The following is a 21,024-nucleotide window of genomic DNA, read 5'->3' on the forward strand; positions in this document are numbered from 1 at the left end:
CGTGTCGTTTTTTATAAGGACGACATGTCGTTTTTATGATGGTGAACTACATGTCATGCTATAAACAATTTAGTTGTAGTTTCTTGTCGTTCTTACTCTGACTACATGTCGTTTTTTATGATTGTAAACGACATGCATTGCTAGAAAATATGAACAAATTGACTTGTACTTTCTTTTACTTGTCGTTTTTACTCTGACTATTTGTCCTTTTTTTTTATTATTGTAAACTAAACGACACACGTCTTACTATAAAGTATAAACAATTGAGTTGTAATTGTTTTACTGTCGTTTTCAATTTGACTACATGTTGTTTTTTTATTAAACGACATGTCTCATTTGTTTTAAATGCCGTTTTTTATGCTTGTAAACAACATGCCTTGCTATAAATAGTTTACTTGAAGTTTGTTTTACGTGTCGCATGTCGTTTTTATGTAAACGATATGTCTTACTATAAAAACAAACGTTTTTTGCAAAATAGTTTATTTTTTAAAATTGTCTTGTACTCTAGTCTAGTTTTAATAATTATTTATAAAATAGTCTCTCATAATTTAGACAGCTTGTTAAAAATTTAGATAGGTAGTCAAAAAATTCAAATAATCTGTCAAAAATTTTAGACAACTAGTCGAAAAAATTTAGACAACTAATCGAAAAATTTGAACAACTGGTCAAATTTTAGACAAAAGTTATTTTGTAAAAAATTATCAAAAATAGACCAGAATATAAAATTACTTAAAAAATATTTTATTTTCACCAATTAACTTGTTTTTACGCTTGTAAATGACATGGCTTGCTATAAATAATTGACTTGTAGTTTGTTTTACTTGTCGTTTTTTACTTTCACTGCATGTTTAGATGCTTGTAAACGACATGTCTTGCTATAAAACAATTGTCTTTATTATTATTATTATTATCATGAAGGTTAAAAATTAAAATCAAACGTCACAATTATCATTGTTTGTCATTAGATTCAAACATAATTAGCTAGAGAATGCAATGACTTGCACAATATATATATTGAGCTAGCTCATCACTTAGTTTTTCTCCAAAAGACTTATCAAATAATCAATTATTATTAATTAATTAAAAAAAAACATATTATATACGTTGTTATTGTTTAATTAAAGGGAACAAAGTAAAGTACAAAAATCGCAACACACATAAAGTGAAGATGAATCATATCACAAATATATATATATAACATGCATATATGTTATATGATGTTGATTGATGATGATATAGATATTATATATAGAGAAATAAATGTCATAAATATATATATATGTATAATGAAGTAGTAGTAGTTAGCTAAGTTGTCACCCTAATTTATGAACCTGTCTTAGGCTTGAAACAACAGTCTCTCATAACTCACAATAACCAAACCAAACACAATTTTGAAGTAAAAGCTAAGCCAATAATTCAAATATATATCATATCCATATCCATATCCATATATCATATCATCGTATATATCATATACTCTAGCTATATAAATAGCTATATAAAGCTCATTTTGAAGATATATAATATATATCATATACATACCATTATGGAAGAAACCCTAATCACCAAACCAGCTGACCACAACTCCACCGTCGACACCTCCCGTCCCTTCCGCTCCGTCAAAGAAGCCGTCGCCATCTTCGGTGAACGCATTCTCGCCGGCGAAATATATTCCTCCGCCGCTCCTTCCCCAAATTTCTCCAACAACAACTACCTTTCTCCCCAAGAAGGAGAAGAAGATGTTAAAAGAAGCTTAACGAACTCGCCTGATTCTTCTCCATTTCTCGATCGAAACACGATGAGTAATAATTACGACGATCGCAATCGTCTTGTTATGGAGGCGGTGAAGAGATTGGAGAGCGAGCTGGCGGCGACGAAGGCGGAGCTAAAGGTGTTGAAGGAGAGAGAGGAGGAGACGGAGGTGGCGGTGGCATCGCTGAACGCCGAGCTCCACAAGAACATGGCGAAGATGGCGGCGGCGGAGGCGGCGGCGGCGAAAGCGGGTGCGGCGGGAACGAGGGAGGAGGAGGAAGAGATGATAAGGAGGGAGTTGGTGAGGAGAATGGAGAAGAACACTACTTTGGCTCAGATACTAAGTCTAGGGCACGATCGTGATCAGAAGGAATATGGGAGAAGAAGAGGTCAGAGGATGACGATGATGAGGAAAAGTACGAACAAGAAGAAGCCTATTGTTCCTCTCGTCGGAGATTTATTTTCCAGGAAAAAATATTAATACATTATATATATATATATGAAATTATTTTGGTGAATTGGTTTTGGATTTATTTTTTATATATATTTTGTTGTTTTGTGATCTTTTTCCTTTCAAACTTCATGTACTATATATGTACTTGTGTAAATCTTGTTTATTATGTATGATATTGATTCTTTATTCATGTGAGTTAACCTTTTTTTTTTTCAACACTATCAAAATGTGGCATAATATTATTAGGATAATTTAATATCAAATTTCACACGTACTGCTAATTAGGACTGCTAATTAGGGATGAGCATTAGTCGGTTTTGGCGAACCGACCGACCTACTTACAATACCAAAAAAAAATCAACCGATTTAGACTGCAGTTCGATCGGTTAAAACCGCCCAAACCGAATTTGATTTTTTTTATTTATTTTTTAAGGAAATTTAAGTAAGAAAATATAAAATATTGGTATCCATTTTTTTAGCTTTTTTTTAATATGAAATTAAGTCATTTAATTTGTTAACTTAACGATTTTAACTTTATGATTTGAAAACCTAAACACAAATTTAGAACCTAACCATATTCGATCGGTTTCAGTTTGTACGATCGTTTTCGATTCCGTCGGTTTCGGTTTTTTGGATTTTTTGCTCATCTCTAATGCTAATCAATCATATAAGTCGCATTATATAGTGTTGGACACCTTAAAATATCAACTAACAACAATATTTTTTTTTTCGGGAATAATTTTTTGAGGCAATGATTCCCTAATGGAATATAGAGTTAAAGATTAAGAGAAGAATGAATAGGATAACTACAAAGAAAGACATCATTCATGTCCTTATTTTTAATATATATGGCATGGATGATCCCCTTGGCACAAAAGAGGCTAGTGACTTGTTTCTTCGTACAATTCAAGTCATTTATTATATATGAGAAATGTTAAGGAACAGTAGTGTTCAACACCGTATGAAAGTATCTTATCATTATTGATAGAGAATTGCTAAGGGGCACTACTGGTGCCCAACACCACAAGTAGCTGGCATATCGCTATTGGTGCAATTTAATATCGGGTCCCACTTATTTGAATTTAATAAGAATTATGGGGTATCGCTAACCAATCATAAGGCGACACCTCATATAGTGTTAGACACCTTAAGGTGCCAAATAGCAACACTCTTATTGATATAGCCCACACAATATAATTTAACAACACTAATTATTTTTTGGATATGAAAAAGAGATATTTGAGGACAAGGGTAATCACATAGGGACTCACCCTCCCATAAATAAAAACAAGCCCAAGTAATCAACTCATTACGATGTACTTCGATGGGCCTCAATATGTCTCACTATGCCTCAATGGTGTTATTGGGGGTAAGCAAGAAGAAGGCCCTCAATGGTCCTCCGTGGACATTGATGGACCTCAATGGCCTTTTGTATATTGTTTTATTTTTTTACATGAATAAACCTCATTAAACTTTATTACAACTCAATGGACTTCGATATTCTTTTGTATTTTATTTCACTTTTTAACATGAATATACATCGCTAGACCTCGATGACTATCGAGATCTATCTTGTTGGACCTCGATGACTATCGAGTATTATCGAGGTGTATACATGTGTTAAAAACTAAAAGACCGTCCATCGAGGTGTAGTAAGGTTTATTCATGTAGAAAAATGAAACAATATATAAAAGGCCATCGAGGTCCGATGAGGACCATCAAGGACCATTGAGGGCCTTCTTTTTGCTTAATCCTAAAAATGTCATCAAGGCACATTGAGGCATATCGAGGTACATCATAACTCTTTTGCAAAAAAAAAAAAAGCTAAAAATTACATAAAATTCTATATTGGTGAAAAAAAAAAACACAAATATAGCAATACATCTGTTCGAAATATGACAAATGAGGATGTTAAAAAAATAACACTATTATCATAATATTAGCATCCTATGTAGTACCCATTGATTTTGTCCTCCAAAATCCAATAAATTGATGGTGCCATGGGTAAACTTGTGTCCACTTCAATCTTTGGGACGATTATTAACGTTGTTTGGAAACAACGTGGCTAGAGATAGAAGCTTTGGTCGGAATTTTGCACGGACTCAAGAGAGTGAGAGAGTTTGAGAGAGAGAAGTCGTGAGGGTAGGAGAGGGAAAAAATGTGAGGGGTAGTTTAGGAAACCTAGAAAAGAATAGCATGTATTTGTGATGTGTGGACAAAATTTGGGATTTTTTTAATTGAGAATTGCTAAGAAGTACTACTGGTGCCCAACACCACAAGTATGTGACATACTGCTATTGGTGTAATTCAATATGAGGTATCGTTAACCAATCATGAGGCGACACCTCATGTGGTATTGGACACCTTAATTATGGTACCACATTTAGCATAAAAACTCAAATTTCCCTTGCTTAAAGTATTGGTGAGGATATTTTTGCTATTTTCTTATTAATTTGGACAATATTGCTTATACAATAAAAATTAGGTGGCTTAAATGCAAAAAAATAATAGAATAGGGACCAAATGGCATAAACCACCGTAGCACAGGGTCCAACAATGTCATTAGGCCAAGTGTAAGGTCCAAAATAAATAAATAAAGACAGAGCGAGAGAGTTCGTATTCGTTTTCGCTGATCTTTCTCTCTCAGCTCATCTAAGCCCAGCCGTCGTTCGTTTTGTTTGGTTCCTGAGAAAATCAGAAAGAAAGGTTAATTTTTTTGTTATTATTATTTTTGTGTCATAAAATTAATCAGTTCGAGATGCAAGCCGTGGTGCTGAATCCACCACTGCCGTACTGCACAGCCCAACAACCCATTCAGCCATCGGTCTCCAAGGTTGGAAATAATTTCTCTTTCTATCTATCTCTGAAGATTTTTTCTTCGTTGCGTTTCTGTAAGTGTAGACTAGTTTATGATATTGGACGTGTTTGGCAGAGTTGGAGCTCGTTCAGAGGCCCCCATGTTTCGTTTAGCAGAGGCTCGTGTAGCCTTGTTAGGATTCGGTTGCCTTCAGCTTCAAAAGGGTTAGGTTAGTTTTTTCTTTAAAAGTTGTATTTTGGATTGAAATATTGATTAGTTTGTTGATTTTTTTCATTGAATTGAATGAAATGAAAAGACTTTGTTTTCTTATTTTGCTGTAAAAAAAAAACTTGTTTTATTCAATACCAAAGACTAAATTCTAAGAATTTGATTTGGATCATATTTCTTAGGGTAAGGGGTTTTTCTTATTCCTTTCCTAGCTGGAGATTTTTATTTTTTTTATGGGTAGTTTGGAAAATTGATTATTTGTTATCTTTTATGAGCTACATATATTTTGAATTAATTTCTATTTTACTAGTAAAGTTCTAGATTTTGAATAGTTATGAGGTCGAACTTAAGATTTCTGGCATAATTTTGCTAATTTGGAGATTTTTGCTAAAACATTCATCATTCTTGGTTAGTAGATAATTTAAGCTCAACCTATCTCCTATAAACCTTGTAGTCTCAATAGTTACAGAGAAGATTCTTAAATTTGAGAAAATGGAAGATTGGGAGCAAGTTTAGAAGTATATTTCACAATCTTGTGCACATGAGCGCTAAAAATTAGTGAATTTAGACCTAAGAGGGTGGCTCAATTGGTGGTTCGCTCCCAGAAGGTCTACGGTTTGAGTCTCTCCTGGGTACTTAATTAGTAATTGCTATAGTTTATTGGTCTCCAAATATTATTGGGTTAATGGGGTAGCCTAGTTTTCAATAAAAATAAATAAATAAGCGAATTTAGTGTATCGGTGGTTAAGTAGCCTAGTTTATCTATTTGTTGTATCTCTAATATTTTCTCATAAATGTACAGTTGTAAAGGCTGTTGCTACTCCAGATTCAGCAGTGGAATTACCACTAACTGCAGAGAACGTCGAAACTGTATTGGATGAAGTTCGACCATATCTAATTGCAGATGGTGGGAATGTAGCATTGCATGAAATTGATGGAAATGTGGTACGGTTGAAGCTACAGGGAGCTTGTGGCTCTTGTCCAAGTGCTGTTATGACAATGAAAATGGGCATTGAGCGTCGTTTAATGGAAAAAATCCCTGAAATAGTTGCAGTGGAACCAATTGCAGATGAAGAAACAGGCTTGGAGTTGAATGAAGAAAATATAGAGAAGGTAATTTCTCAATATCTAGTAGTAACTTCCTGCCATGCACTTATAAGTAAGAGGTAGTAGTACCACATCTTGGTAACCACGTGTGCCTAGAATTGTCATAGAGGTAGAACTTGGGTAGTTTCTGAATTAAAAAGTTCCGCTGTCAATATTTCTATCATGGGATTCTTACCAAATCGATGTTGACGAGGTCACCTGTACTACGAGGCTTGACTAAGTGCTATGGTTCTCTCATGGCTTCGTAGTCATGGTCGAGTATGATTGTTAGAAGTTTGGTATCATTGAAGCAGTAAAAATTCCCATTCCTTTTTGGCTTGACTAGACCTGTATTTTCCGTGCCACTGCTCTGCACATATGAGCTAGATTGATCATATCAGGAATACAACTGAAAAAATTTCTGATAAGTTAACCAAGTCGAACTGTTGTTCTGGTTCTGGTTCTGGATGTTATCATGAACTATATTTACATAAATTTCATAGGAAAATCATTGTCTCCCTCTCAAATTTGTGGTTCTTATTTTGTTACTCACCTCCCCTAATGGAATGAAGTTCTATTATTCAAAACTTCCCTTTACATGATGTGAGATGGCCAATCTAATAAATGATCACCATCTATTTCAGGTACTTGAAGAAATAAGGCCTTACCTTGTTGGAGAAGCTGGGGGATCTCTTGAGCTTGTGACAATAGAGGAGCCAATAGTAAAAATTCGGATTACAGGACCGGCGGCAGGTGTGATGACAGTAAGGGTTGCTGTTACACAGAAATTGAGGGAAAAAATTCCAGCAATCGCTGCAGTTCAGCTTCTCTAAAGGAATTGGCTCATTTTATAATTGTTTCAAATTTTTTGTCCAACGGTTCTTTAGATAAAAGAGTGTGTATAAGCTCTGTAAGCCCTTGGCAATGATGTTTACTCAGTCAGTGTATAGTATTGTAAACTACAGATGCAGTGATGTTACTTGAGGAAATTTTAAGTATGGGGCCTTTTATACAAGTTTTTCACTTTTCAAAACTCTCCAATTAATTTTCTAAAATTTACTCATTTGTTACCTTTTGTTTTTGCAAACAATCGTTCTGGTACTCTCTGTTTTCAATAATGTTCATATGGTAGCTCGTATTTTGAAAACATAGATATTTGACATCCAAATTGATAAAATTTTGTAAATATGAATAAAATGTCAGCAGTATATATAATTTGTAGTTCTTATGATTGAGAGTAATTTGATTAAATTTGTAAAATTTTATTAATTAAATTTGAGTTTAGAGTACTAAATATGTACAATTTGAAAATACAGAGTATCAAATAAAATGCAGGGTATCAAATATGTACGATTTCAAAATACAAGGTACCAAATAAGCATTAGTTGTAAACACAGGGTACCAAGATTATACTTTGCAAAAATACAGTATACCAAAGATGGAACTGAAGCCACCATTGTCAAATCGTTCCTTGTTATATATCCTCCCTTTATGGTATATTTTCTCAATTTGGCCAAGTAGAATTTTTTGCAAAATAATTATTAAAAAGAGATGTACTTGTACTCCAGTTCTGGGGCTTGGGCATTAGTAGGGAATTTAAGAAAATTTATCGAAAGTTATTTTAGGAGATTTTTGTAGCTCTTACAAAGGCAGAGGCTATCAGAAACAGTCTACATTTGAGCAGTCAATGAAAATCACTTTTAAGTAGTTTATTAGCTTTCAAAATTGACCCAAAAAAACTAAATACGATTAGTGTTTTGCTTGGTGAATCAATTATATCAAGGCATTGGAAAAGGAAAGAAGTTTCAACCCTTTCATTCCTTTTATAAATTTTGAAGAAGAAAAACAAGATATAGAGTACAATGATGAATTACATTTGACCATAATCACTGATGCCAGTAGTAATAATCAATGACGGACTCCCTCCACCAAACAATAAAAAACAACAAATAGGACAAAATTTGGTCGCCGGCTCTCTCTCCGGTCATGGAATCCCAACCGATCGTTTCCACCTTGCTTCTGGAGTGACACTATATTAGGGTTTGGAGTGACTATATTAGGGTGTTCAATCCATCATATTCTTAATGACAGTACAGTTTAATCAATGAATCAGCACCGGCGGTGAACAACCATGGCTGCCTTGGATGGAACTTACAGTCCATCACACCTGAAATACAGAGAGAGAAAGAAAGAGAGTTGGATGAAATTGTTCTTCAGCTTCAATATGGTGTATGAATGAATATCAATGTTTATCATGTAAATCTTTTTTTTAAACTAGACTCTCCACCTAGTCCTACTAAAATAGTGTCCTGAAGAGACTCAAAGATCTTATGAGAACAAAGATGTCTTGGGTGTATGTATTAAGTGCAAGTCTGCAACATCTTAATGAAAAAATGGAACGCAGTTATTTTAAGTTTCGTTCATCGAGCTTTTATAGAAAATGTAGGAGATTTTTGTACTTTCTCACCTCTACCATTTGAGGTTTTATGTCCTCTAAGAATTTCCAGCGGAACAATCAGAGGATTCTGATTAAGATCTGAATAAACCGTGCCATGGAAAACATAAGCGGTACAGTCATCAGAGCACGATGCAAATAAGGGGTATGAACGATGGAAGGCCACACCCGTTATGTCTTTGGGATGGCACCTGCACAAAAAAATGTCGAAACCACATTAGAGAATTATATCCCATAAAAGTATGGCAAGGACAATTTAAATAAGTGGCATCGTACTTCAGAGTTTTGTAAGGTTGAGATGAAAGATCCATGTCAAACCAACACAGCTTTCCTTCTCTGCTCCCCACAATTACATTGTCACCTGTGAGAAAGTACATGTAAACTCATACAATTAAGAGGATAACTCACAACGTCTTTGCCAAAAAAACAGAATATGGCAAAAAAAAGTAAATAAAAAAAACAAATAAGCAAATGAAGCATCAAAGGCTACCAGCTGGATGAATTGCAATGCTGGAAATTTCACGGAGTCCAGTCTCAAGCTTTTTAACGAGCTTTTGCTTAACTAACTCGTAAACACGAACATTCTTTTTTGTTGCAATGAAGAAAATCGAACGGGTGGGGTGGAAAACTGAAGTGACTGGAAGCCCGTGTAACTTGAATGGAATTCTTTGAGTTATTTTCTTAGAAATCTGGTGAATGACAATAGCCCTTGATTCGCGTGAAAAACAAGTCAAGGAAACTTCAACCCATGGCAAAGATTAAATATAATATAAAGGCATGATCACCCCAACCAAGAATCAAAATCCCCCACCCCAAGCTTGCATAGCGAGCCCGATTAGTTATGAAAAGAAACAACCAAATATTGTAGATGTTGAAAAAACTAGACAAATACTGGAAAAGGATATCTGCTGGCATTACTGCCGAAAGGTAGTCTCCTTTGCGATGCCATTCTATTGAAGAGACAGTCTACAAGCACACATCAAAGCAAGGAGTTAAAACTTCTCTGTAGGAAGCACTCCCATCAAGTATGCACTTTTCTTAACCACTTGAAAAATTCAAAGGGCAATTAATAAAAATACCTTAAAATGTTTCAATCTGATTCCATGATGTTTGTCATCTTGATGCCAGCTTGCAATGGACACAGTGTTGTCTATGCCAAAAGGATAAATAAAAAAGGGTTCAAAAGCCTGATGCCAACAATTTTATTTTAGAATAACAATACTACTAATACTATCTAACTTACCAGAGTCATCTGATGGTGTGGGTGTCTTGACCAGGAGAAGCTCCCTTATTCTTTCCTGTTCTTCTCCATTTCCTAGATCAGTGTTCAAAATATATACATCGGCTCCCCTGAAAATATTAATAATTTATACTTGTGCAACTATAATCATACAAATTTAAATGTTAATTTACTTAAAGATGCAAAACCTAACAGTACAATAAGGCCTTACGTAGAGGCAGCCAGTATAGAAAGCTCCCGCACAGGATTCCATGAGACGCATTTCACGGCTTCATCAAAACTCCAGACTTTAAGACATCTACCACTCTCAATCTCCCAAACACGCGCCGTTCCATCCAATGAACCTGTGTAGACAACAAGGGTCATTAGAACCTTTGAATGTCCTGGCTAAAAGAATAATTATTCGATCAATCAATGAACACTAAACAAGAATAAAGTCAGCACCTGAAGCAATCCATTGCCCTGAAGGGTCAACTGAAATAGACAAAACTGCATCTGTATGACCTCTATACTCAAGATAGCATGATGTAGGGTACGGCCTAAGATCTTTCCGACTTGGTAGCTTGGGTTTCAGAGATTCGGGATCAATATTTATCTGGAACAGTAACAAGAAAAATAGAATAGTATCAGCAACCATATATACATATATATAGAAGCAGAACAAGAAATTCAAATACTTGGCAGAAACCATTAAATTGAAACTAAATGTGGACCGGGAAAAGTTTTTTAAAATTTCATTTGTCACTTACTCTTTTCTTCCGCACTCTGGGGCACAAGTAAAGATCCAAGCATCGTTCGAAAGACTCCTTGACAGCATTCTCATATGCAGGGATGTTTCTCATCGATGTAAAACTAACAAAATTGATAAGTAGGACATCATAAGCTGGACTAATACTGAAGCAGCAGTGAGCACTAGATAAACATCTAAGAAACTATGAATCTTACCTTTTAGGTATAAATTTAGGTCGGTCTTCCTCAAACATTAACTGATAAGCATTAATCTCTTCTTGTGTAGGGATATATTCTTTAGAGGGATTGTATGACTCTTCATGACCTGAAAGGAGGGAAATTTTAACAAAAATTTAATAAAGAAAACTATGAAAAAAGGGCTAACTCCTATGTTGATTTTCATTCCAGAAAACAGGTGATCAGTTGTACCTGGCAATTTCGGCTTCGGCGCAGGAATATAAGCTAAATGCCCAGACTTTTCGTTAGAGTTGGATTCATCTCCCCACAAGAGGTAGACAGATGGTTCTTCTTTAGGCTCGTCAAATTTAATCAACCCCTTACGAATAGCCCGACGATAGCGAACAACCTATAGATACAGGAAAAGTGCAAAGCCTGAATAATTAATCTCATGTTTCAAATTCTTTCTATTGTTCTATCTCAGCAACCAGCAGGTGAAATGAAAGTTCAGAATGAAAACATAACATAAATTTCATTCATTACATTAGAGATAAAAGAAAATACTAAAAAATTTACCAACTTCTATATAGAAACAGTAAAGTTGACAATAGCATACCATTTTATCTTCGCTCTTTGAACGAGTGAAGCGTCTCTTGGGTTCAGGTGCATTTGAAAGGGGATGTTTCGCACCATCCCATTTGAACCAGTCAACATAAGGCTGCATTTGAAACACAGATAACTGTATGTGAAAAGAATCTTACAAACAATTGACCAATAAAATGGACAGCTAAATATAAACATACCGCATATGGATCAAAGTCAGCATCTGGTGCCTTTCCTTCAAGCAATCTACTAATAAGTTTGGTCTCTTTCTTTTTGAGTTCTACAACCTCATCATTATACTCATCATAAATTTTGCGCCTGCAATATAGTAAAAATGCACCAAGCAAAGGTGAGGCAACATAACAGCAAGAAAACATATTTAGCACATAAATAGTAGAGCACATGTATCCCAACGATGTAAAACTCACCAATTTTTGGAATCATCTGCACTCGCAAGGAAAGACTGTAATTTATCTTCTTTTTCTTTCTTTTTTATCTTTTTCCCAGAAATGTCATAACCAATATGTTTTTCATCCCGATACCACACCAAGGGCACATCTCCAATTGTATTTCGAGGAGCAACCTACTTTGATGTAAACAAAAGAAGATGTAGCGGTTGAATAAATTCAGCCAAAAAAAGTAACTAAAAGCAAAGCATTAGGTGTTAAAAAACAAGAAAGGTACATATTTTCATAAGCAACATAACACACAACCTCATCTTCAGAAGAATCACTCTCTTCAACTCCTGGATGAGCATCAGAGCTATCACTTCGGTTCTCATGACTATGATCATCAGCCAAACCATCGCCATTGCTGGTGTTGATGTTGTCCTATCGTAATTAAACTTAAATGTTAAAATGCAGGTGCAGCTAAGTACCAACACCATGGTGCTAATGAAAAGGGTGAGTAGAAGTTGGGGTAATGAACAATATGCTTCCCACCGTTTTACTGAACATCTCTTCATATCATCTTATCTAAGCAGTAAACCTGAAGAAAATCAAAGTAAGACGTATTCTAGATACCTGATCTTCGGAAAAATCACTTTCTCCACTTTCTGAGTCCCTCAATGATCCATACTCCTCTGACTCTGAGTCATTATCTTCCAAGGAATTCTATTACAAAGATCGAAAAAAAATGTTCACATTGCATAAGTATAAACATAACAGGAGGTCACTGATTCCAACTTCTAAATGACATGGTGAAAATTGCCCAAAACTACAAACAGAATGTTTACAAGAACAAATCAAAACAACTAAACTGAATTTCTACAAGCCATAATCTACATGAGATAATCCCAGAAAATGAATAATAACATCTAAAATGAAAGCAAAATCAGCTCAAACAGAACCCGTTTCAACTCAGAGCATGAGCATAACACAAATATATATATATATATATAATCACACAGAACTTGATTGAACTCGGAGCATATGCATAATATACAATCAGAGTTATAGTCAGAGCATGTAATTACTACGTACGGCATCATAATCAGAGTCAAAGTCGGAGTCGGTGTCGGAATCGGAATGAGAGACAGTTGGTTGTTCTTGCTCAGTCTTCGTGTTCTTGGTATCGTCTTCGACCTCCTTGGCCATTTTGCGCTTCTGCTTGAGTGAGTTCTCTGAATTCGCCATTGAGCTCTTCTTGGTGTCCTTGCCCGCCCTCACCATTTTTACCAACACTACTCGTCACTGCAACAGCTTGGGTTTTAGGGTTTATGAATTTGAGGCTTTTTTTATTTTATTTTGTTTATTTTGAGGATTTGGTACCAATGGACGATGAGGCCTTTTGAGGCCCAATAGACGAGTTCATGGCCCACTTGCGGACTTTAACTAGGGGCCTGTTAATCATTAAAGTCCAATGTCAGCTAATTATATTACAAATATACCCTTCGAGAACCTGATTAGCTCTCTAAATTAATAAGAAAGCTTTTATTATTATTTATTTATTAAGGAAAATTACAAAGTTTTTTTTGAGTGAATTTAACCAAACTACTAATAACAATACCCCACCAAAAAAAAAATCTCAATTAGTGGTTCTTGAGTTTCATTTTTTCTTCATCTTCTATTCTCGGTCAGAGGTGCAGACGTCCCTTGTACGTCTAATCATGCTTGGCTGAGATGATGTCTCTACAGATTGAGTTTGTGGGGTTGAGCGTGAAAGGTGGCTGCTTCGGATCTTCTACTTATTATGTTTCGTTGTGGGCGAGATTTTTCCTTTCCAGAGGTTGACGATGCTAGAGTTTTAAGTTTATGTGGGTGTTGCCATCACTGGGAGGATCTATTCAGTTAAGGTCAGATTATGGGTTCGAGGCATTCAGTTTGGGATAATTCCATAGAGGTGGACGAGAGGTGTAGATCTGAAACTACACTTGTTTGGTGGTTGATTTTTATTTTAGTTTTATTGTTTTTTTTTTTTTTTTGCCTAGTTTTGTTAACTTTGTTTTGTTTAAATTTTAAAATAATGGTGAGTTTCAACTACCACCCTGCTAGATTAGTGGGGTTAGTAGTTATAATGGCAGGAGATGATGGTTTTAATTCCTATTGGGTGGTTGGTAGTTCTTCAATCTGCGCAAATCATTTCTTTAGAGATCTCGATTTTTCTCTCATAGGCTATTCAGATTTGGGGGATTTCTCGATCTCTATTGGCCTTGTGTTAAGTGGAATTCTGATATCTAGTGTCGGAGATTATGAACATTATTGGTTGTTGTTTTATTTTCCTTATTCCTAATTTGAATAATAGAGTTGTTATCTCATGTTTTCTATTGGAAGATTATTAGTTAATGGTCATTGGTGGAGTTGATTTATCATATGCCAATTTAGAAAGGAAACCTAGTTTATTTTGCACTCATTGGGAATTTGATTGCTAGTGACTAATTAGACATTTAGTTGAACTTTCTGTGAGAGTTTTATTTTTATTGATTATTGTAAACGGTTTGGTATGTCTATGTTGGTTGATTTTGCTCTACGAACATTATGTTATTGTAATGGACTATGTCTGATTGACTTATTAATAGATATTTACTTTATCTTAAAAAAAAAACAAATAAAATAGTCATTTTCAAAAAAAATTCTGCATTTAATTTTTTTTGACAAAAAAAATATGCATTTATTTAGTTTGACATTAAATCGTGTATAGTTGGAAATAAAAGGGGATTTGTAGACCCCACCCCATTAGATTTTCTTCCCATTGCTGAATTCATTTTTTTTCAATTTTATTTTAAGTTAAGATTAAATTAAATTTTATAAATAATTGATGTGTACTGACTTGGTCTTGTTTTGTTATGACCGGATATGATTCCATTCTCCTCTAGTATGGATTATATAATATAAACCAATTTAACTATGTTTTTAAAATAATAATACACTGATCTATTTTAAAAACTAAACATTTGACTCGTATTCCATATGACGTAATCGAAGTCCATTTAGTTATATTAAAAAAAAAATTAATAGTTAAATACTGTCATGACCAAATACCAATCTTACAAAACGACTTAATTTTCCTCAGAAGAATAGTTTCTGATGTAGAATCCACCAATATAAATGGAAGATTTATCAACAAACAGACAAACATGTTTGGAGTGCTACACAAGTTAAGATTATATGGTTGACTTGAACTCAAAAAGGTCAAAAAAAGAAATTTTGAAATTGCTAACTCAAATAGGGCAAAGTTTCAGATTTTTCTTACAAGAATCCATTGAAGTAGCAGTTGTCAGCTACAGTACAATATACGTATAACCAATGTGCACAAAATTACATTGGCGAGTATCAATCATTGTAGAAGAACAACAAAGAAGAAGATGGGAAACCGTATACAAAGATGGCAGCTGAAACCAGCTAACTGTAGAAGCCGAAAATCGGATTAGGTAAAGGAGATAGAAACACCAAAAATCTCACCCATCTTCTTCTCTAAAGATACGCCGAGGATGGATAAGTGGGACGAGATACGATAACAGATGAACACCGAAATGGTGGTCCCTCTACTTCTTCTTCCCCCACACAAGTATGCAAATTTCATTCTTGACATGGTAGAATCTCACCTTCAAAGATACATTTATGGTGATCTCATGGATTCCTGCCGTCTAAGAGGTATCCCTTCTGCGCCAAACCCGTCCTCTTCTGAGTATTTGTGCATGCGTGTGGACGATGTTGAACCTACACGCGGTTATAAAAACATTATCAAACAACGGTTCAGAATGTCAGAAAGAGTTCAAGAGAATTGAGAGGAAGTACCATCAGCCATATCTTTTGTTTTATGAAGTAAAAAAGTCCCGGAGAGGATCGTCACAAACCCGCACATTTCTGTGATGACTTGAGTTGGACTTTGCCTATCCCAATCCTGAAAGGCAATGGAAACCATTAGTGTCTTGACATTTCAAAAACTGTCTTTTATGTCTATTTGTAAGTGAGGGAGTGAGAAATTCAAACTTTATAGTCTCTCACTTAACATCCTAAATGATTTACACTTATTTGATCCAAAATTCCAACTTTATAGCTCAAATATTATCTTAATATATACTAGTACCTAAATACCTCCTAGTTTAGAAGTCTTAAACAGAAGGGTAGGTAGAGAACAGCGATAGGAAGTATCACAAGGTTTCAACAGCAGAAAACTTATCTAATAGTACCAATAGATCTATTGAAAAAGGTTTTGCTGCAATCATCAGAAAATACCTTAAACATGATAATACTAGCCAAAATAGTTAGTGATGTGAACATAGTATAATATATGGGAGAAACAACAGCTGTGTTGAAAGTATCAAGCGCCTGCAATTAAAAGCCACAAGATAGATGTTAGGAAACCATTGTAGAACAATAACATAAACAATGGTATGAAAAGAACCCAGAAATTTTTTTTAAAAAAAAATGGCAAGATATTTGAATGCAATTACAAGAAAGACTACGATAATGCACCCTTACCGATAGTGCATGATCATGAGAATGACCATTATACTAAATCTAATGAATGGTCAAAATTGTGCACTACTGGTAGGGGTGCTACTCCAGTCTTCCCCATGATATCAAAGGAAACAATGCATTATACTTGAAAATTCTCTTTTAACATTATTGGGATTTGGAAGTATGAAAGACTTCATTAACCACCACCATAACTGATGAGCTCGTACAAATAAGACAAGAATCAGATGAATTTATTCCAGAAGCAATTCAGGCATGCACTATCTAGTTCGAAGAAAAGAAAGAAGCCCTCACACGAAAGACTATGGTAGTACAACCCTACCAATAGTGCATGAACATGATCAGGATCGTGCACTACTGGTAGGGGTGCTACCACAATCTTTCCCATGATATCGAAGGAAACAATATATGGTACTTGAAATTGAAATATCTCCTTTAACATTATTCGGAATTGGAAGTATGAAAATCATTAACCACCCTAGTAGACGAGCTCGTACAAATAAGACAAGACAAGAATCGGATGAATTTATTCCAAAAGCAATTCAGGCATGCACTAGTTCAAAGGAAATAAAGAAGCCCCCACACGAAAGACTACGGTAGTGCATCAATAGTACATGATCATGACCATAATACTAATGAATGGTCGGGATTGTGCACTGCTGGTTAGGGTGTTGCCACAGTCTTCCCCATGATATCAAAGGAAACAATATATTATACTTGAAATTGAAATATCTCCCTTAACATTATTGGGATTTGGAAGTATGAAAATCATTAACCTCCATAACAAATGAGCTCGTACAAGTGAGACAACAATCAGATGGATTTATTCCCGAAGCAATTCAGGCATGCACTGTCTAGTTCGAAGGAAATAAAGAACCCCCCAAAAAATAAATAAATTATTACCTTGTTCAAATAATTCATTTGGGTAAGAACACAAGTAACCACAACTAAAGTGAAGGCCCATGTTTGGGGATATATAAGCTGATTAGTTCCTGACAATGTCAACTTCAAAGCAATTCCTAGCGCTTTTACACTCATGACCTGTCAAATTATAGCTTTAATATAAAATCACTTAGAGAAGTGATGAGATGAGCAAAGCAAAGCAAACAAATAAACAGTTACTGCTAAATAAAGAGACATACCGACAATGAACCAACAAGGGAACAAACTCCAATGTAAACCATAATGTGTGTCTGGCCGTAAAGTGGGATGAAGTGGAATATAAGTATAAATACAGCTGTTACGACCAAGGCTGCATAAAAAAGAAAAGCTGCAAAAACAAAGGTAGATCATCAGCAAAAACAAAACTGGTTGATGGAGCATCTAATGAAACAACAATATACATGACCAAAATTTTGCATCATAATGAAACTTAAAAATCTATACATTAAGTAGGATAAAAGACTATAGTTACCCGGCTCCATGGCAAGATCCCAAACTTCTGTCACAGAATCAATTCCACGTTCTTGAGGAGCATGTAAAACAATTGTCGTAGAACCCACAACACATAGAGCACAACCGAGAATTCCAAATATATGAAGTTTCTCCCGCAAAATAATATGTGCAAGTACAGCACTGTAAATAAAATGATCATCATCACTCAAATACTGTAAATTCACCAATGTTATGGTACGTGTAATTTGTATTTAGCATACCTAATAATTATGCTAAGGGCACCAAGAGGAGTAACAAGTATAGCTGGTGCAAATGCATAAGCCGCAAAGTTAGCGATTTCTCCAACAATCACTGTCAAAATGGAAACCCATCAGAGTGTACATTTCTTTCTCTTCCAGCATAGCAGACAAAACCAAGACACTTAACAGCTCAAATAGTTAACATGCTGAAAGGCTTGACAAAATGTAGTTTGTTACAGTACACATATCAAGTGGACAAACAAGGAGAAAAATAAAAACTAAAATGCCCAGATAATAGATAAACAGATAGATAGTATAATAAATAGTTAAGTGAAAAACGCTTGATCAAGCCTGATGTGTAAAATATTTCTATGATTCAACTGTTCAGAAGAGATAAAGAAAACACTAACGAACCGATCCATAAGAGAGCAAATAGAACTCACTTGTAATCATGCCCACCCACCAAAGTGGCTCGTATAAGTAAGAATATCCTCCAACACCTGTGAAGCATATCAAAGTAATCAATTTAAGGTCAATTTTATGGACCTCTGAAAGAGCTGTTAAAACAAATCTATGATCTAATAACAAATAATCAGAAAGGGCAAATTAGCATCGAACTTAAGCACCAACAACTGCAGAGCTAGTAGAACAGATCCAATACAAGTTACCACTCTATCTAATCACTAATGAGAGAATTAAGTTAGACATAAGTTACCATAGTAGCACAAAGATTACACAATTGGCCCTGTCCTTGTATAAGCTGTTCAGCCACAGAATTAGATTTGAAATCTTATTCACTAAAACAAATGCCCAAATCCCATTTCCCACTATCACAAATTCCCAATCCCATTTCCCACTATCACCCATCTAGGCCAAAACTAAGAAATTATAGCAAAATTCAGCTGATAATAAACTAACCCAATTCCTCGCTTCACAAATCTACTACTTCAGCACATTTGACAGTCTAACACATTACCCAATTCATACTCAAAATTAAGAAAAAGAAGAGCAAATGCAAACCCCATAAAAGCAAAAATAAAAACCCCAATTTACTTGGGGTTCATCTAAATCTCAAAAATTGCAAATCAGGATGTGAACAAATAGATAGAACAAAGGAAAACGTGTGGTGAATTAACATTACCCGCTCTGACACCCGAAGCCCCAGCTTTCTTCAAACCCTTTTTCTTAACAATGAAGCTAGCACCAATGAAGAAACTGGAAGAAAGAGCAAGAACCAAACCCTTGATGTTGTCAGAGGACATACCCTTGTATGCATCTCTCCAACTGCTAGAACTCTGAGTGGTCTCCATGCCCAAACACAAACGACGAAGAAGAAGAAGAAAAGAAGAGAACCAAAAAAAAAACCCTAAAGCGACCGCCTTTTCTCCTCTTCCTCCACCACCACCAATGGAGTCAGTACAGTCTTATCATAAAATCACATCCGCCACAACAACCATTCTTGGACTGAAACTTCAAAGAAAGAGAAAATGCTGAACTCAGTTCGAACTCGGCCGAGTCAGAACAAACTCGGATCAGAGATAAAGAGAGACACAGATTTAGATTGAGAAAAAAACTGAAAACTGAAGCAATTTGTCGGCGCCTGAAATAGGTGTCTACAGCTGTGAGTTGAGATTTCTTTCTTGGATCGGAATCAGAAGAGAGAGAAAGTAGAGACAGAAAGAAGAGAGAGAGAGATTGTGTTTGTGTGTTTTTTTCTTCTCTTTGGTCTAAAAAATCGAAATTTTACCAATATAATGACTCAACTCCGACTAGAGGTTGATGAAATTGAATACCACACTCCATCTTATCTAATTTTTATTTTACTTTTTATTATTATTATTATTATTCTTTTTCTTTTATTCTTTATTTTTATTCTCTATCTCACATAGTTAATATCATTTATTTAATATCATCTAATTATTCTCTCTATTCATAAATACAATTTCTTTTATACAAAATTCAAATTAAGTGCTAAATATTCGACGGTGATATTTAATTGGAGGAAAAGGTAATCTGTGAATCGGGGTCTTACCGCGCTTAAGAGGGCTAGACTTGATTGCTGCCTTGCTATTCCCGTTTGGATGGTGAAATTCAACCGAGGGATTGTCACAAATAGGACACAGCATAAAATTCGAAAAAATTAAGTATACTGATTTTTTGAATGTCGAAAAAACTGTTGACAGCGTAAATTGTCATTATTTGATCGGTTTGAAAAATTTGTGTAGATCGACCAGTTTGGACCGAAACTGACTGAACTTATAAATATATATAAATTATGTTATGCTTATGGACTTTTAATTATATTTTCAAACTTTTAAATTTGTGAATGTAACTATGTTATGTGTATTTATGTTTTAAAAAAAACACAAAAATGGATTCCAACCATCTAAAAATTTTAATTTTTTTTAACTAAAACTTTGTAAAAAATTATGGATTTTTTTTTTAGATGAACTTCGGTTTGGTCGGTACCAAACCGCATTCTAAAACGGTCGGTTTTTTTCTTTAATTGGTTTGGTCAGTCGGTTTTTGGATCCCACCAATCCGGACTGAAAATTGAATTATGGATTTAATAATATTAAAAAACCGCCCAAACCGACCGATGCTCAGCCCTAGTCACAAACATTCCCACTTATTCGTCTGATCATAACCCTATTCTCCTCAATACTTTAGGAGATAGGGACAAAATATGCATCTCATTATGGTATGAGAAGACGTGGGCCAGGGACCTAAGGAGTTTTTGGGTAGTTAGACGAGCTTGGGAGTCTATCTCGCATCGTGATTCTATGTTGAATTTTAACTTGAAGCTTAGGAATACAGTGAAGGAGTTAAGTAGATGGAACAATGCTCAATTCCATTCAATTCACCATTGGATTGGTTTCTTCGAGCGGAGAGAAACTCCAATGGTGACAAGGTGTTGGAGAATGAAGCAAGATGCAAACATAATGAAGCC

The 21,024-nt window shown here is 35.0% G+C and overlaps 4 protein-coding genes across 4 annotated transcripts; 2 read left to right on the forward strand and 2 right to left on the reverse strand.

Annotated features, from left to right (window-relative positions):
- The first annotated feature begins 1,135 nt into the window (after nt 1–1,135).
- On the forward strand, nt 1,136–2,396 carry LOC133790277 (WEB family protein At3g51220). Its single transcript, XM_062227874.1, has one exon. The coding sequence runs from the start codon at nt 1,547–1,549 to the stop codon at nt 2,231–2,233; it is 687 nt and encodes a 228-aa protein (XP_062083858.1). The 5' UTR covers nt 1,136–1,546; the 3' UTR covers nt 2,234–2,396.
- Nucleotides 2,397–4,804: 2,408 nt separating this feature from the next.
- LOC133790279 (nifU-like protein 2, chloroplastic) lies at nt 4,805–7,358 on the forward strand. The gene is made up of 4 exons (XM_062227875.1): nt 4,805–5,039; nt 5,139–5,232; nt 6,034–6,344; nt 6,962–7,358. Exons 1-4 carry the CDS (start codon nt 4,965–4,967, stop codon nt 7,148–7,150), a joined length of 669 nt encoding a protein of 222 aa, XP_062083859.1. The 5' UTR covers nt 4,805–4,964; the 3' UTR covers nt 7,151–7,358.
- A 758-nt stretch (nt 7,359–8,116) lies between these two features.
- Nucleotides 8,117–13,245, reverse strand: LOC133790276 (ribosome biogenesis protein BOP1 homolog). The gene is made up of 18 exons (XM_062227873.1): nt 13,003–13,245; nt 12,544–12,633; nt 12,235–12,351; nt 11,950–12,104; nt 11,722–11,839; nt 11,535–11,636; nt 11,171–11,327; nt 10,958–11,066; nt 10,762–10,864; nt 10,457–10,607; nt 10,224–10,356; nt 10,016–10,122; nt 9,852–9,922; nt 9,678–9,738; nt 9,263–9,490; nt 9,049–9,133; nt 8,785–8,963; nt 8,117–8,484 (listed from the first exon to the last, which is right to left on the reverse strand). Exons 1-18 carry the CDS (start codon nt 13,189–13,191, stop codon nt 8,399–8,401), a joined length of 2,241 nt encoding a protein of 746 aa, XP_062083857.1. The 5' UTR covers nt 13,192–13,245; the 3' UTR covers nt 8,117–8,398.
- A 1,903-nt stretch (nt 13,246–15,148) lies between these two features.
- LOC133790280 (probable magnesium transporter NIPA4) lies at nt 15,149–19,814 on the reverse strand. The gene is made up of 9 exons (XM_062227876.1): nt 19,216–19,814; nt 18,518–18,574; nt 18,096–18,186; nt 17,855–18,015; nt 17,583–17,710; nt 17,344–17,481; nt 16,198–16,290; nt 15,757–15,862; nt 15,149–15,678 (listed from the first exon to the last, which is right to left on the reverse strand). The coding sequence occupies exons 1-9, from the start codon at nt 19,382–19,384 to the stop codon at nt 15,578–15,580; spliced, it is 1,044 nt and encodes a 347-aa protein (XP_062083860.1). The 5' UTR covers nt 19,385–19,814; the 3' UTR covers nt 15,149–15,577.
- Nucleotides 19,815–21,024: the final 1,210 nt, after the last annotated feature.

Source organism: Humulus lupulus, chromosome 7 (genome assembly GCF_963169125.1).
Source record: "Humulus lupulus chromosome 7, drHumLupu1.1, whole genome shotgun sequence".
NCBI lineage: Eukaryota > Viridiplantae > Streptophyta > Magnoliopsida > Rosales > Cannabaceae > Humulus > Humulus lupulus.

Bases quoted from the DNA above. Each gene is read 5' to 3' on its own strand.
- LOC133790277 (XM_062227874.1), top strand. From the start codon at position 1,547: ATGGAAGAAACCCTAATCACCAAACCAGCTGACCACAACTCCACCGTC.
- LOC133790279 (XM_062227875.1), top strand. From the start codon at position 4,965: ATGCAAGCCGTGGTGCTGAATCCACCACTGCCGTACTGCACAGCCCAA. The intron at 5,233-6,033 runs GTTAGTTTTTTC...ATAAATGTACAG, and splicing joins TTCAGCTTCAAAAGGGTTAG to TTGTAAAGGCTGTTGCTACT. The intron at 6,345-6,961 runs GTAATTTCTCAA...CATCTATTTCAG, and splicing joins ATGAAGAAAATATAGAGAAG to GTACTTGAAGAAATAAGGCC.
- LOC133790280 (XM_062227876.1), bottom strand. From the start codon at position 19,384: ATGGAGACCACTCAGAGTTCTAGCAGTTGGAGAGATGCATACAAGGGT. The intron at 18,016-18,095 runs GTATGCTAAATA...TTTTATTTACAG, and splicing joins GCCCTTAGCATAATTATTAG to TGCTGTACTTGCACATATTA. The intron at 17,482-17,582 runs GTATGTCTCTTT...ATAATTTGACAG, and splicing joins CCCTTGTTGGTTCATTGTCG to GTCATGAGTGTAAAAGCGCT.
- LOC133790276 (XM_062227873.1), bottom strand. From the start codon at position 13,191: ATGGTGAGGGCGGGCAAGGACACCAAGAAGAGCTCAATGGCGAATTCA. The intron at 9,134-9,262 runs GTAGCCTTTGAT...ACTTTCTCACAG, and splicing joins CATTGCAATTCATCCAGCTG to GTGACAATGTAATTGTGGGG. The intron at 8,964-9,048 runs GTACGATGCCAC...TTTTTTGTGCAG, and splicing joins CAACCTTACAAAACTCTGAA to GTGCCATCCCAAAGACATAA.